The sequence below is a fragment of the Orycteropus afer genome, unplaced genomic scaffold, assembly GCF_000298275.1.
Source record: "Orycteropus afer afer isolate SDZICR_OR568_19922 unplaced genomic scaffold, OryAfe1.0 scaffold00009, whole genome shotgun sequence".
NCBI lineage: Eukaryota > Metazoa > Chordata > Mammalia > Tubulidentata > Orycteropodidae > Orycteropus > Orycteropus afer.
In genome coordinates, this window is record NW_006921596.1 from 11,505,301 (window position 1) to 11,517,738 (window position 12,438).

General features: G+C 38.5%; 1 protein-coding gene across 1 annotated transcript in view; it reads left to right on the forward strand.

Annotated features, from left to right (window-relative positions):
- Positions 1-12,438, forward strand: part of CYLD (CYLD lysine 63 deubiquitinase) — an 85,161-nt gene that overhangs the window by 45,001 nt on the left and 27,722 nt on the right. Inside the window, exons 7-10 of the mRNA XM_007947011.1 lie at positions 3,210-3,589; positions 5,254-5,419; positions 6,363-6,504; positions 11,988-12,110. Of these exons, the coding sequence (XP_007945202.1) occupies positions 3,210-3,589; positions 5,254-5,419; positions 6,363-6,504; positions 11,988-12,110 (811 nt within the window). The remainder of the gene's footprint in view (positions 1-3,209; positions 3,590-5,253; positions 5,420-6,362; positions 6,505-11,987; positions 12,111-12,438) is intronic.

The following is a 12,438-nucleotide window of genomic DNA, read 5'->3' on the forward strand; positions in this document are numbered from 1 at the left end:
TTTCACGCAAATTCTTCTGCTAGTTGGGGTTTAGTCCAAATCTGCATCCTTTCCTTCAAGGCTCAGGGGTCCAAGATTATCTTCTGTGTCTGTATTTATTGGTTTCCCTTTTCTTTGTTGAAGAGGGTCTGTGCAATCCTTCTGCCTAGTCCGCCATCTTGCCCCGCCTCCTCCTGCTAATACTTCTTGTTGGTGTCTGATTTCTTGACTGCTGCTTCCATTGATGTTGATTATGGATCCAAATAATGTGAAATATTTGACAACTGCAATCTTTTCTTCATTTATCGTGATGCTGCTTATTGGTCCAATTGTGAGGATTTTCATTTTCTTTAGTTGAAGTGTAATCCATATGTAGACTGTAGTCTTTAATCTTCATCAGTAAGTGCTTCAAGTCATCTTCACTTTCAGCAAGCAAAGTTTTGTCATCTGCATATTGCAGGTCATTAATGAGTCTTCCTCCAATTCTGATGCCATGTTCTTCTTCATTTTGTTCAGCTTCTCAGATTAGTTGCTCATTATACAGATTGAATAAGCATGATGAAAGGATACAACCCTGATACACTCCCTTCTTGATTTAAACCGTAAAATATCTCCTTGTTTTGTTCAAATGACAGCCTTTTGGTCTTTGTACAGGTTCCTCATGAACACAGTTAAGTTTCTGGAATTCCCATTCTTCTCAATGTGATCCATATATTGTTGTGATCCACACAGTTGGATTCTTTTGGATAGTCAATAAAACACAAGCAAATGTCTTTCTGATATTCCCTGCTTTCAGCCAAGATCTGTCTAACATCAGCATGATATCCCTCATTTCACTTCCTCTTCTGAATCCAGCTTGCATTTCTGGTAGTTCCCTGTCAATATACTCTTGTAGCCAGTTTTGAATTATCTTCAGCAAAATTTTACTCATGTGCAATATTAATGATATTGTTTGATAATTTCCACATTCTTTTGGATCACCATTCTTTGGAATGGGCACAAATATGGATCTCTTGCAGTCATTTGGCCATGTAGCTGTCTTCCAAATTTCTTGTCATAGATGAGTGAGTGACTCTAGCGTGGCATCCGTTTGTTGAAACATCTCAATGGGTATTCCGTCAAGTTCTGGAGCCTTGTTTGTTGCTATTTCCTTCAGCACAGCTTTGATTTCTGCCTTCACTACCATTGGTTCTTGATCACATGCCACCTTCTGACATGATGTGCATTGACCAGTTCTTTTTGGTATAGTGACTCTGTGTAGTCCTCCCATCTTCTTTTGATGTTTCCTGCATCATTCAATATTTTGCCCATAGAATCTTTCAATATTGCAGCTCGAGTCTTGAATTTTTTCTTCAGTTCTTTCAGCTTCAGAATGCTGATCTTGTTCTTCCCCTTTGGTTTTTTAACTCCAGATCTTTGCACATTTCCTTATGATAATTGACTTTCTCTTCTCAAGCTGCTCTTTTAAATCTTCTTTCAACTCTTTTATCTTGTCATTTATTCTACTTGCTTTAGCTGCTCTCCATTCAAGGGCAAGTTTCAGAGTCTCTTCTGACATCCATTTGGGTTTTCCTTCCTGTCTTTTTAATGACCTTTTGTTTTCTCGATGTATCATGTTCTTAATGTCATCATACAGTTCGTCTGGTTTTTGGTCATTGATGTTCAGTACATCAAATCTGTTCCTTAGATGGTCTCTAAATTCAGGTGGGATATAATCAAGGTCATATTTTGGCTCTTGTGGACTTAATTGTCTTCAGCTTCAACTTGGAACTTGCGTATGAGCAGTTGATGATCTGTTCCACAATCAGTCCCTGGCCTTGTTTGGGCTGAAGAAACCGAGCTTCTCCATCATCTCATTCCACAGATGTAGTCAGTCTGATTCCTGTGTACTCCATCTAGCGCAGTCCATGTGTATAGCCACCATTTATGTTGTTGAAAAAAGATATTGCAATGAATAAGTTGTTGGTCTTGGAAAATTCTATCATGGGATCTCTATTGTCTTTTCTATCACCGAGGCCATACTTTCCAACTATTGGTGATTCTTCGTTTCCAACTTTTGCATTCCAGTTATCAGTAATAATCAACACATCTTGATTGCATGTTTGGTCAATTTCATACTGCAGAAGTTGGTAATAATCTTAAATTTCCTCATCTTTGGCTTTGGAGGTTGATGTGTAAATTTGCATAATAGTAGTATTAACTGGTCTTCCTTATAGGCATACAGATATTATCTTATCATTGACAGCATTGTACTTCAGAATAGATCTTGAAATATTTTTTGTGATGATGAATGCCACGCCATTCGTCTTCAATATGTCATTCTTGGTATAGTAGATCATATGGTTGTCTGATTCAGAATGGCCAAAACTAGTCCATTAGTTGATCTGTTTGTTATTTAGAAATTAGTTTATAAGATTTTTGTTACCTTTTCGTTTTGATTTCTAACTCAATTTTTTTGTGAACAAAGAATATAATCTGTTTGATACCAGTCATTAATAGATTTATTTTGGCTTGAACAATTAGGCGCCATTTACTAAGGCAGAAAAATTTGAAGGTGTAAGGAAGGGAACAATCGAGAACACTGTTCTGGAGTTAAGTTTGAGATGCCTGTGTAGAGATGTCAAGGAGGCAGTTGGGATAGATCTATATGTTAATTTTCAGAGAAGTAGTGCACATTTAATATTCTTGAATAGAGTTGGCTTGGGTTCTGCAACAGCTATAGGTTGGTTCAACCAACTATGAATCAAAAAGTACTTGAAAAAAAGAAAAAAGACTCCTAAAAAAACATTTAAGTGGTTCCTTAAAAATTAAAGTGCTATTTACATAGCATTTGCATTGTATTAGTTATTATAAATAATCTAGATATGATTTAGGAGCTCTGGTGGCATAGTGCCTAATGTATTTGACTGCTAACCAGAAGGCTGGCAGTTCAAACCCACTAGCCACTCCTTGGAAGGAAGGTTGGGCAATCTACTTCTGTAGTGATACTGCCTTGGAAACCCAAGGAGGGTCACTGAGTCAGGACTGACTCAAGGGCAGTGACAGCAGCAGCAGCAGCAGCAGATATGATTTAAAGTATACTTATCGATTATGTGCAAATACTATGCCATTTTATGTAACAAACTTGAACAACTGTAGATTTTGTTGTTCGTGGGGTCCTGAAACCTGTACGCCATGGATTCTGAGGGATGACTGTCCATTTTTCTAATTAAGAATGATTTTTTTTATAGTTGCTGAAGATCCTGCAAAGTCACTTACAGAATTATCTCCAGACTTTGGACATTCTTCACCACCACTGCAACCTCCTTCCATGAACTCATTATCCAATGAGAACAGATTTCACTCTTTACCATTTAGTCTGACAAAGATGCCCAATACCAATGGAAGTATTGGCCACAGCCCGCTTTCTCTGTCAGTTCAGTCTGTGATTGGAGAGCTAAACAATGCTCCTGTCCAGGAAAGTCCACCATTGGCCATATCTTCTGGTAACTCACATGGTCTGGAAGTAGGCTCCCTGGCCGAAGTTAAAGACAACCCTCCTTTCTATGGGGTGATCCGCTGGATTGGTCAACCACCAGGACTCAATGAAGTACTAGCTGGACTAGAACTGGTAATTTATCCTGACCTAAAAAAAACTGTAATTCCTTTGTTTCTGGGGTTTTATGCAGATTTTTCTCTATTAAATTCTGTTCTGATTACCTAGTGCCACTCTGACAAGAAATATACCACTAATGGGATGGCCTTAATAAACAGGAGTTTATTCTAACAATTTGGAGGCTTTAAGTCCAAGTTTAAAGTGCCAGGCTCTAGGGGTTGGGTGAAAGCCTCTCAACCCTGGGGTCCAGCTCTGTCTCCTGCTCTCGGCCTGCTGGAGCTAGAGGCGTTTCTTCACTCAGACAGCTGCTGGCTGCTGAGGCTGACAAGCCCCAAAGTTAACAAGTAAAAAGGCACAGTCCTGATATTATCAAACCACATGGCAGTCCATTAACTTAAGTCCATTCTAAGTCCCAGGGTTGGCAGAGCATAGCAGCCTGCTGAACAATGACATGGCTACATGCAGGGTCCAAGCGTGCCATAGGCTAGAAACCATTCCCAAGGCTTCTCCTTATATCCAGGAAGCAGACCACATCCTAAAGGCGGCTACTCAGCTGCTTGTGGTAGATCCCACCATGAAGTTGATTGCTAGTCTCATCATGGGGAATAACTACCACCAGCTGTCCAGCCACTCAACTAGGTCCAGCCAAGTTGACACATAAACATAACTACCACATATGGTTTTTGCCTAGATGTTATATTTTATTTATCGAAAAAAGCCATCACTAGAAAAATAATTTTATTACTATGTTAACTGACTTCTCTTTGCCTCCCATTAAGTTTCTGACCCACTTGTTCCTAATGTTGATCTAGGTTTATGGAACGAAAATTTATTTTTATGCTAATATATTCAGGCTTATTTGATTAAACAGAATACAGTAAGGAAAGAAAATCTATTACATCAGCTTTCTTTTTTCCCTCAGTCTCCATCCCCTAATCAGTTCAAATACTTATATCGTTGGCTTTAAGAGTCATCTTTGGTTAGAGATCTTTGGTAGAGGGCACGATTTTCCCTTTGGACATTAGGAGAGCACACTGTTTGATATTTCGTAGTTGGGAGAGGAGAATTTAAAGTATATTTAGCTTTTATTTAAACATATGTTTTTGTTTGCCTCCATGCAAGTGAATACCGTTTTTTATTTTGTTTTGTTAAAGTAAAGAGCCTCCTCCTCCCTTTCTCTTCCCTTCAATTTTAATACTTGTGGAAATGGTACAGGAAAGACAGCTAGAGAAGGTTTAAGCATATATTCTGAAAGGAAATGCATTAAGGACTTCATATTCGATTAAAAAATTAATTTCTTAAATCATTGGCTGTGGGCTGAAGGACTGATTAGTCAGTCCTTAAAAAAAAAAAAAAAAAAAAAATGGGGCTTGTAGTACAAACCTGGAGAGGGAATTCTGATAAAAGGTAAACTAGAAACAAATCTTAGAAACCTTATTGTTGTTATGTGTTGTCGAGTCAGACCTATCCCATAGTGACCTCTCCTTGGGTTTCCAAAGTGGTACCACTGCGGAAGTAGATTGCCCAATCTTCCTCCCGGGGAGTGGCTGGTATGTTTGAATCGCCAGCCTTCTGGTTAGCAGTCAAGTGCCTTAGGTACTATGCTACCAGAGCTTAGAAACCTTGAATTTTTGGTTTGTAAGATACAGAGTAACGTATATCAAAGCATTTCTTTTCAGGAAGATGAATGTGCAGGCTGCACAGATGGAACCTTTAGGGGTACTCGATATTTCACCTGTGCCCTGAAGAAGGCGCTGTTTGTGAAACTCAAGAGCTGCAGGCCTGATTCTAGGTTTGCATCACTACAGCCAGTGTCCAATCAGATTGAACGCTGTAACTCCTTAGGTATCTGGACGCCTTTCAATTATTTACCAATTTGGAATGACTCTAGTTCTAGCTCAGCTCATTTTGCACTAGGTGGCAGTGATAGTGTTTAAATATGTCTCTTGTCAATGTTCATCAAGCTTTTAAATCAGTAAAAATAGTTAGTTGGGGTATAGGAAAGTTACAGTGGTTTCAATGGTCATTATTATCCTACCAGCGCAAATTTTTCAAATGTAATAGTTAGGAAAATTGTTTGTAACTTAAAAAGTGAAAAGTAATGGGCTTTATTTTTCTCTTCTTATTGATTGTTATTAGGTGCTGTCAAGTTATTAATTTTGAACGATACAGGAGGTAAAAATTGAAATGTGGCCTTATTTGTCACTGGTTTTCCTCTCTTAAGGAATCATTTAAGTACATTAGTAAGCGTACTCTTACCAAGAAATCAGTATTAGTATAGGAATTAGTTTTAAGTTAATTGATGAAGTACACATCACCTGTAGTAGATAGCGGTTACTTGATGCTATTTTCCAGTTTTGGATAATAGTGGTGAAGCATATTAAGGATTAATGAGGTATAAATAGAAAACCATAGTTATGAAAAATGTTTTTCATTGCACTTGAAATAGTACTTTGAAATTATTGTCACTTTCTTTTCAAAGTTGCAGCATCTTTGGATAAATAATAAAATATTTTGGGGAAAGATATTTTACTTGACAGAAGTTTTTTATTTACATGTTAATTAATACAATAAAGTATTTCTTAAATTATGGAGGAAGTAAGGCTGAAAATGAATAGTAGCACTTTTTATAAGCTACTGAATAAGATTAATGAGAGCCTACCTTTAACATAGCTTTCTGTTGAGAAATTTTACATCAAACACAAATATATTTTAAATGAAGAGGTATATGGAATGCTTACTATAATAGTTTAAAAGAATTCTTCTATTTTTGTTTACATCTTTTCAGCATTTGGAGGCTACTTAAGTGAAGTAGTAGAAGAAAATACTCCACCAAAAATGGAAAAAGAGGGCTTAGAGATAATGATTGGAAAGAAGAAAGGGATCCAGGGTCATTATAACTCTTGTTACTTAGATTCAACTTTATTCTGGTAAGTTTCAAATTAATGTAATAGGAGGTATAGAAGGTATGAGGAGGGTGGGAACATACACATATGTATGTATGTGAAAGAAACAGCTAACTGCCTCTGATTGGGAAGTTGGATGGCTGGAGGTCAGGGAAGAAAAGAAAATTTGCTTTTTATTATATACTCTTTGGGATCTATTGAATGTTGTTTCATGTGTCTATATCTAAAAATTTATAAAAATGTAATGCAGAAGGAGGATCCAAGATGACAAGCTAGGCAGAAACATTATCCAGACTCTGTACAACAAAGGCTGGAGAAACCAAGTGAAACAGCTATAGGTGATAGTGGGAACCCAGAGCTTCAAAGAAGAGGATAAAGAAATAGATCAAACACTGATGAAAGGAAGAGACTGACCGAAAACAGTGAACAAGGAGCAGTAAACTGCCAGCTGGCATAGCGTGGCCATTTTGAGTTACTGTAAGCAGCATTCTGATTGGAGCAGGGGCCAGACAACAAGCTCCACTTTCTCAGGACTGCATCAGCACCCACATGGGTGATCAGGTGACCAGAGAGGTGCGATCTCCCCCCTTACTTACACAGCCTCCCAGTGACTAGAGGTACGCCCCCACCCCCTGTGGCCGTTTGCACTCTCCCCGCTGCTAGTGCTGTGCCGCCTCCCCACCCCTTCTTTTTTTTCATCTTTCTGCTTAGTTCTTCCTTCCTCCCCAACCCATTTTCTTTTCATTTTTCTCCTTTCCATTTTTACTTCCTCTCACCTGTTCTTTTTCTTTTTTGGGGGGAGGGTGCAGTGGGGCAGAGAATACTAAAAAGCAGGCAACTCACCCCATGCAGCCAATGTGGTTAGCAGCACCTGCACCCGCCCCTCCTTGGTCAAAGGGGCCTGTTCCCGCTCGGCTGTGTTTAGTGGCTGGCATTTAGTCAGTACTATGCTACTTTTCTTCTTTCTTTTTTCCTCCTCCTTTGTTCTTCCCTGTCTTGTTTTTCTTTTTTTTTGATCCTGTGATGTGCTCCTCTGTTTGCTAGTTGGCAGCACTTATACACTCACCACCTGTCGCCTTTCCCATTGTCTGCCTCCCATATGTCCCTGCCGTCCTTGGCAAACAGACCCTATTCTTAGATCCCTAGGATCCGGATGAGAATACTGTCGCTTTAAAATCCAAAATGGCTGCCACTTGTAAATAGTCAAAATGGCTGAACCCTGGGTCACTTTAAATATCCAAAATGGCCACCACAGGTAAACAGTCAAAATGGCTGTGCCCTCCAGACAGCGGAAAGTCCACAGCTCAGGTTGTCTCCCTCCTTGCTGTTTCCCTTCCTAGTCATAGGCTACCAGCCCAGTCGTCCCTGCAGCCCTTAGTGACCAGGGCTGATCTTTAGGTCAATTCTCAGGGCCCAACACAACCTGGAAATATTCAGGCTGTTGGTCCCGTCAGAGTAGCTGACAGTCCACTGCTCCGACTGTCTCCATACTTGCTGTTTTCGTTCAGGTTTTTCCAGTAGTTGGTGCCTAATCTACTTCTGTATACTTCTTTTCAAAGCTCAGGGCTCCAAGATTATCTTCTGTATCTCTGTCAATTGGTTTCTCTTTTCTTTGTTGAAGAGGCTCTGTGGAGCTTGTCTGCCCATTCCACCATCTTATCGGAAGTCCCCATTGTCTAATTTCTTGACTGCTTCTTTTCTTGGAGTTGATTGTGGATCCAAGTAAAACGAAATCCCTGACAATTTCAGTCTTTTCCATTTATTGTATGTTACTCACCGGTCTAGTTGTAAGGATTCTTTTTCTTTATGTTGAGGCATAATCCATACTGAAGGCTGTAGTACCTAATCTTCATCAGTAAGTGCTTCAAGTCTTTTTCATTTTCAGCAAGTAAGATTGTGTCATCTGCATATCTCATACTGTTAATGAGTCTTCTTCCAATCTTGATGCCCCATTCTTCTTCATATAGTCCAGCTTCTTGAATTATTTGCTCAGCATACAAATTGAATAAGTAAAAGGATACAGTCCTGACAGATACCTTTCCTGATTTCAAACCATGAATTATCCCCTTAATGTGTTTGAATGACTGCCTATTGGTCTGTGTATAGTTTCCTCATGAGCACAATTAAATGTTCTGGAATTTCCATTCTTTGCAGTGTTATCCATAATTTGTTATGATCCATACAGTCAAATGCCTTTGCATAGTCAGTAAAACATAGGTAAACATCTTTCTGGTATTCTTTGCTTTCAGCCAAGATCCATCTGACATCAGTAATGATATCCCTCATTCCACACCCTCTTTTGAACCTGGCTTGAATTTCTGGAAGTTCCCTGTCTATATACTGCTGTGACTGTTTTTCAATTATTGTCAGCAAAATCTTACTTGCGTGTAATATTAATGATAATGTTCAATAATTTCCACTTCCTGTTAGATCACCTTTCTTTGGAATGAGCACAAATGTGGATCTCTTCCAATTGGTTGGCTGGGTAGCCATCTTCCAAATTCCTTGGTATAAACAGGTGAATGCCTCCAGTGCTTCAGCCATTTGTTGAAACATCTCAATTGGAATTCTGTCCATTCTTGGAGCCTTATTATTACTTTTTTTTTTTTTTGCCAATTTCTTCAGCGCAGCTTAGTCTTCTTTCTTTAATAGCATTGGTTCTAGATCATATGCTACCTCCTGAAATGGTTGCACATTGACCTATTCTTTTTGGTACAATGAATCTGTGTATTTATTCCTTCTATCTTCTTTTGATGCTTCCTGCATCATTCAGTATTTTGCTTAGAGAATCCTTCAGTACTACAAGTCAAAGCTTGAATTTTTTCTTCAGTTCTTTAAGCTTCAGAAAGGCTTAGTGTGTTCTTCCCTTTTGGTTTTCTATCCCAAGTCTTTGGACATTTCATTATAATGCTGTACTTTGTTTTCTCGAACTGCCCTTTGAAAACTTCTGTTCAGCTCTTTTATTTCATCATTTATTCCATTATTTTAGCTACTCTACATTCAAGAGCAAGTTTCAGAGTCTCTTCTGACATCCATTTTGGTCTTTTCTTCATTTTATATATTTTTTAATGGCCCTTGCTTTCTTTATGTATAATGCTGTTAATGTCATCTCAGAGTTTATCTGGTCTTTGGTCATTGGTGTTCAGTGTGTCAAATCTGTTTTTCAGATGGTCTCTAAATTCAGGTGGGATGTGACCAAGGTTGTATGTTGGTTCTCTTGGACTTTTACTTTTCTTCAACTTGAACTGGAGTTTGCATTTGAGCAGTTGATGGTCTGTTCCACAGTCAGCTCTTGGCCTTCTTCTGACTGATGATATTGAGCTTCGCCATCATCTTTTCCCACAGATTTAGTCAATTTTCTTTCTGTGTATTCCATCTGGCAAGGTCCATGTGTATAGTCACCATTTATGCTGTTGAAAATAGGTATTTGCAATGAATAAGTCATTGGTCTTACAAAATTCTATCATACAATCTCTGGCATCATTTCTGTCACCAAGGCCATATTTTCCAAGTACCAATGCTTTAAGGAGCTACTGCATGGTTTAAAATCAGGAAGGGTGTGCATCATGATTGTATCCTTTCCCCATACTTATTCAACCTATGCTAAGCAAACAGTCTGAGAAACCAGACTATCTGAAGAAGAACGCAGCATCAGGATTCGAGGAAGACTCATTGACAACCTGCGATATGCAGACAACACAATTTTGCCTGCTGAAAATGAAGAGAACTTGAAGCACTTACTGATGGAGATTAAAAACTACAGTCTTCAGTATGGATTACACTTCAATACAAAGAAAACAAAAATCCTCACACCTGGACCAATAAGCAGGATCATGATAAATAAGCAGCATCGTGATAAATGGAGAACAGATTGAAGTTGTCAAAGATTGCATTTTACTTTACTTGGATCCACAATCAACACCCATGGAAGCAGCCGTCAAGAAATCAGACATCATATTGCACTGGACAGATCTGCTGCACAAGACCTTTTTAACGTGTTAAAGAGCAAAGATGTCACTTTGAAGTCTTAAGGTGAACCTAACCCAAGCCATGGTATTTTCAGTTGTCTCATGCACATGTGAAAGCTGTACAGTGAATAAAGAAGACTGAAGAAGACTTGATGCTTTTGAGTTATGGTGTTGCAAAGAATACTGAAAGTACCATGCATTGCCAGAAGAATGAGCAAATCTGTCCTAGAAGAAGTGCAGCCAGAATACTCCTTGGAAGGAAGAATAGCCAGACTTCATTGTCAGAAGGGACCATTCCCTAAAGAAGGACATCATGCTTAGAAAAGTAGAGGGCCACCAAAAAGGGGAAGACCCTCAATGAGATGGATTGACACAGTGGCTGCAACGACGGGCTCTATGTAGCAAGGGGCACATAACCAGGCAGTATTTCTTCTGTTGTACATAGGACTCCTGTGAATCAGAGCCAACTTAATGGCACCTAACAACAACAGTATATTTGGGGAAAAAAAGTAATGCAGTGAATGATGAGTAAGAGGTGAATGATACTGTTGCAGATTGAACAGATATCTTGAGTGTCTCTGGGAAATTACATGACTGAAGAGAGTAAGGACAGAGATCTTTGTGCACGTATCAAATAGCAGGACTTGCAATAAGCCGTGGACTGGTGTGTGCTGTATTTGTTTCACTAGGTAGAAGCTAACTTAATGTTAAAAAATTGTTTTCAATAGATCTACATATATGTTGACCTCATATATGTAGTTTTTTTAAAGCAGAGCATTCTAATAACAAGAATCTTTAGACTTTGAAGATTGAACCAAGCACACTACCAGTTCAATTGAGGGTAGCCTGACATTTAGGGCAGCCATGTCCTGAGAAGCAGGATGTTTATATGGGATGTTTAAAGTAGGGGAAAGAATAAAAGTGGGGAAGAATACTTTTGGTCTCTCAGATGTGTTGACAAAAGTAAGCCTATAGCATTAATATAATATTCTTTATATTTCCAAATAAAACTCTGTATTAGCCTAAGTTTCTTTTTCTTAGATATCAACAAGTTACTGCTGTTAATCACAAGTAATTTTGGCATTTCAAAAATTTAGATCCTCGCAAGGGAGTTTGGGAGAAAGAAGTATGATTTCTCGAGGAGATTATACTCTGTGTATGTGCTTGCCTTGAGAAGTGGTTTCCAAACTTCCTCCATAGTTCATTTGCTCATTTGTGCTTTGACTCAGCTTTGTAGACCTTCTTTCAACTTTTGCAAAGAAGTTTTCTTTCTTACTTACTCTATGCCTAATTTTATCCTTTAATACCATCAGTCTGTAATTTGCCACCTTGATATTCTTAACTTAGAATGGTCTCTAGGTCATGAAGATTGAACCATAAGAATCTTTATGGGGTCTTGGATAACTGTGTTAAGGAACAACACTGATTTTTATTCACTAGACTTCACATTTTTCTCTTCTGATTTTTTTTAGAACCTGTTTCTCAAAACATAGTTTGTTTGCAACGTGAGAAAAAAAAAATATTCTTTTTATTTTGCAGCTTATTTGCTTTTAGTTCTGTTCTGGACACTGTGTTACTTAGACCCAAAGAAAAAAATGATGTAGAGTATTATAGTGAAACTCAAGGACTACTGAGGACAGAAATTGTTAATCCTCTGAGAATGTAAGTAGAAGATGCATAATTATTTTGTTCTTAGATGGTGTCCTATATTCTTTTCTTTTTTTCTTCTTATTTTCTTGCCCAGTGATCAACATATTCTGCTTCATGTAGTAATAAATGGGCAAAAATTAGTTTTCTTGATGAAGTATTTTACACACACATACACACACACACACACACACACACATATATATATATAAACCAAACTCAAGTTGAATCCAACTCATAGCAACCCCTCCTTGGGTTTCCGAGGTGGTATCTCTATGGAAGTAGATTGCCCAGTCTTCCTTCTGAGGAGTGGCTGGTGGGTTTGAACCGCCAGCCTTCTGGT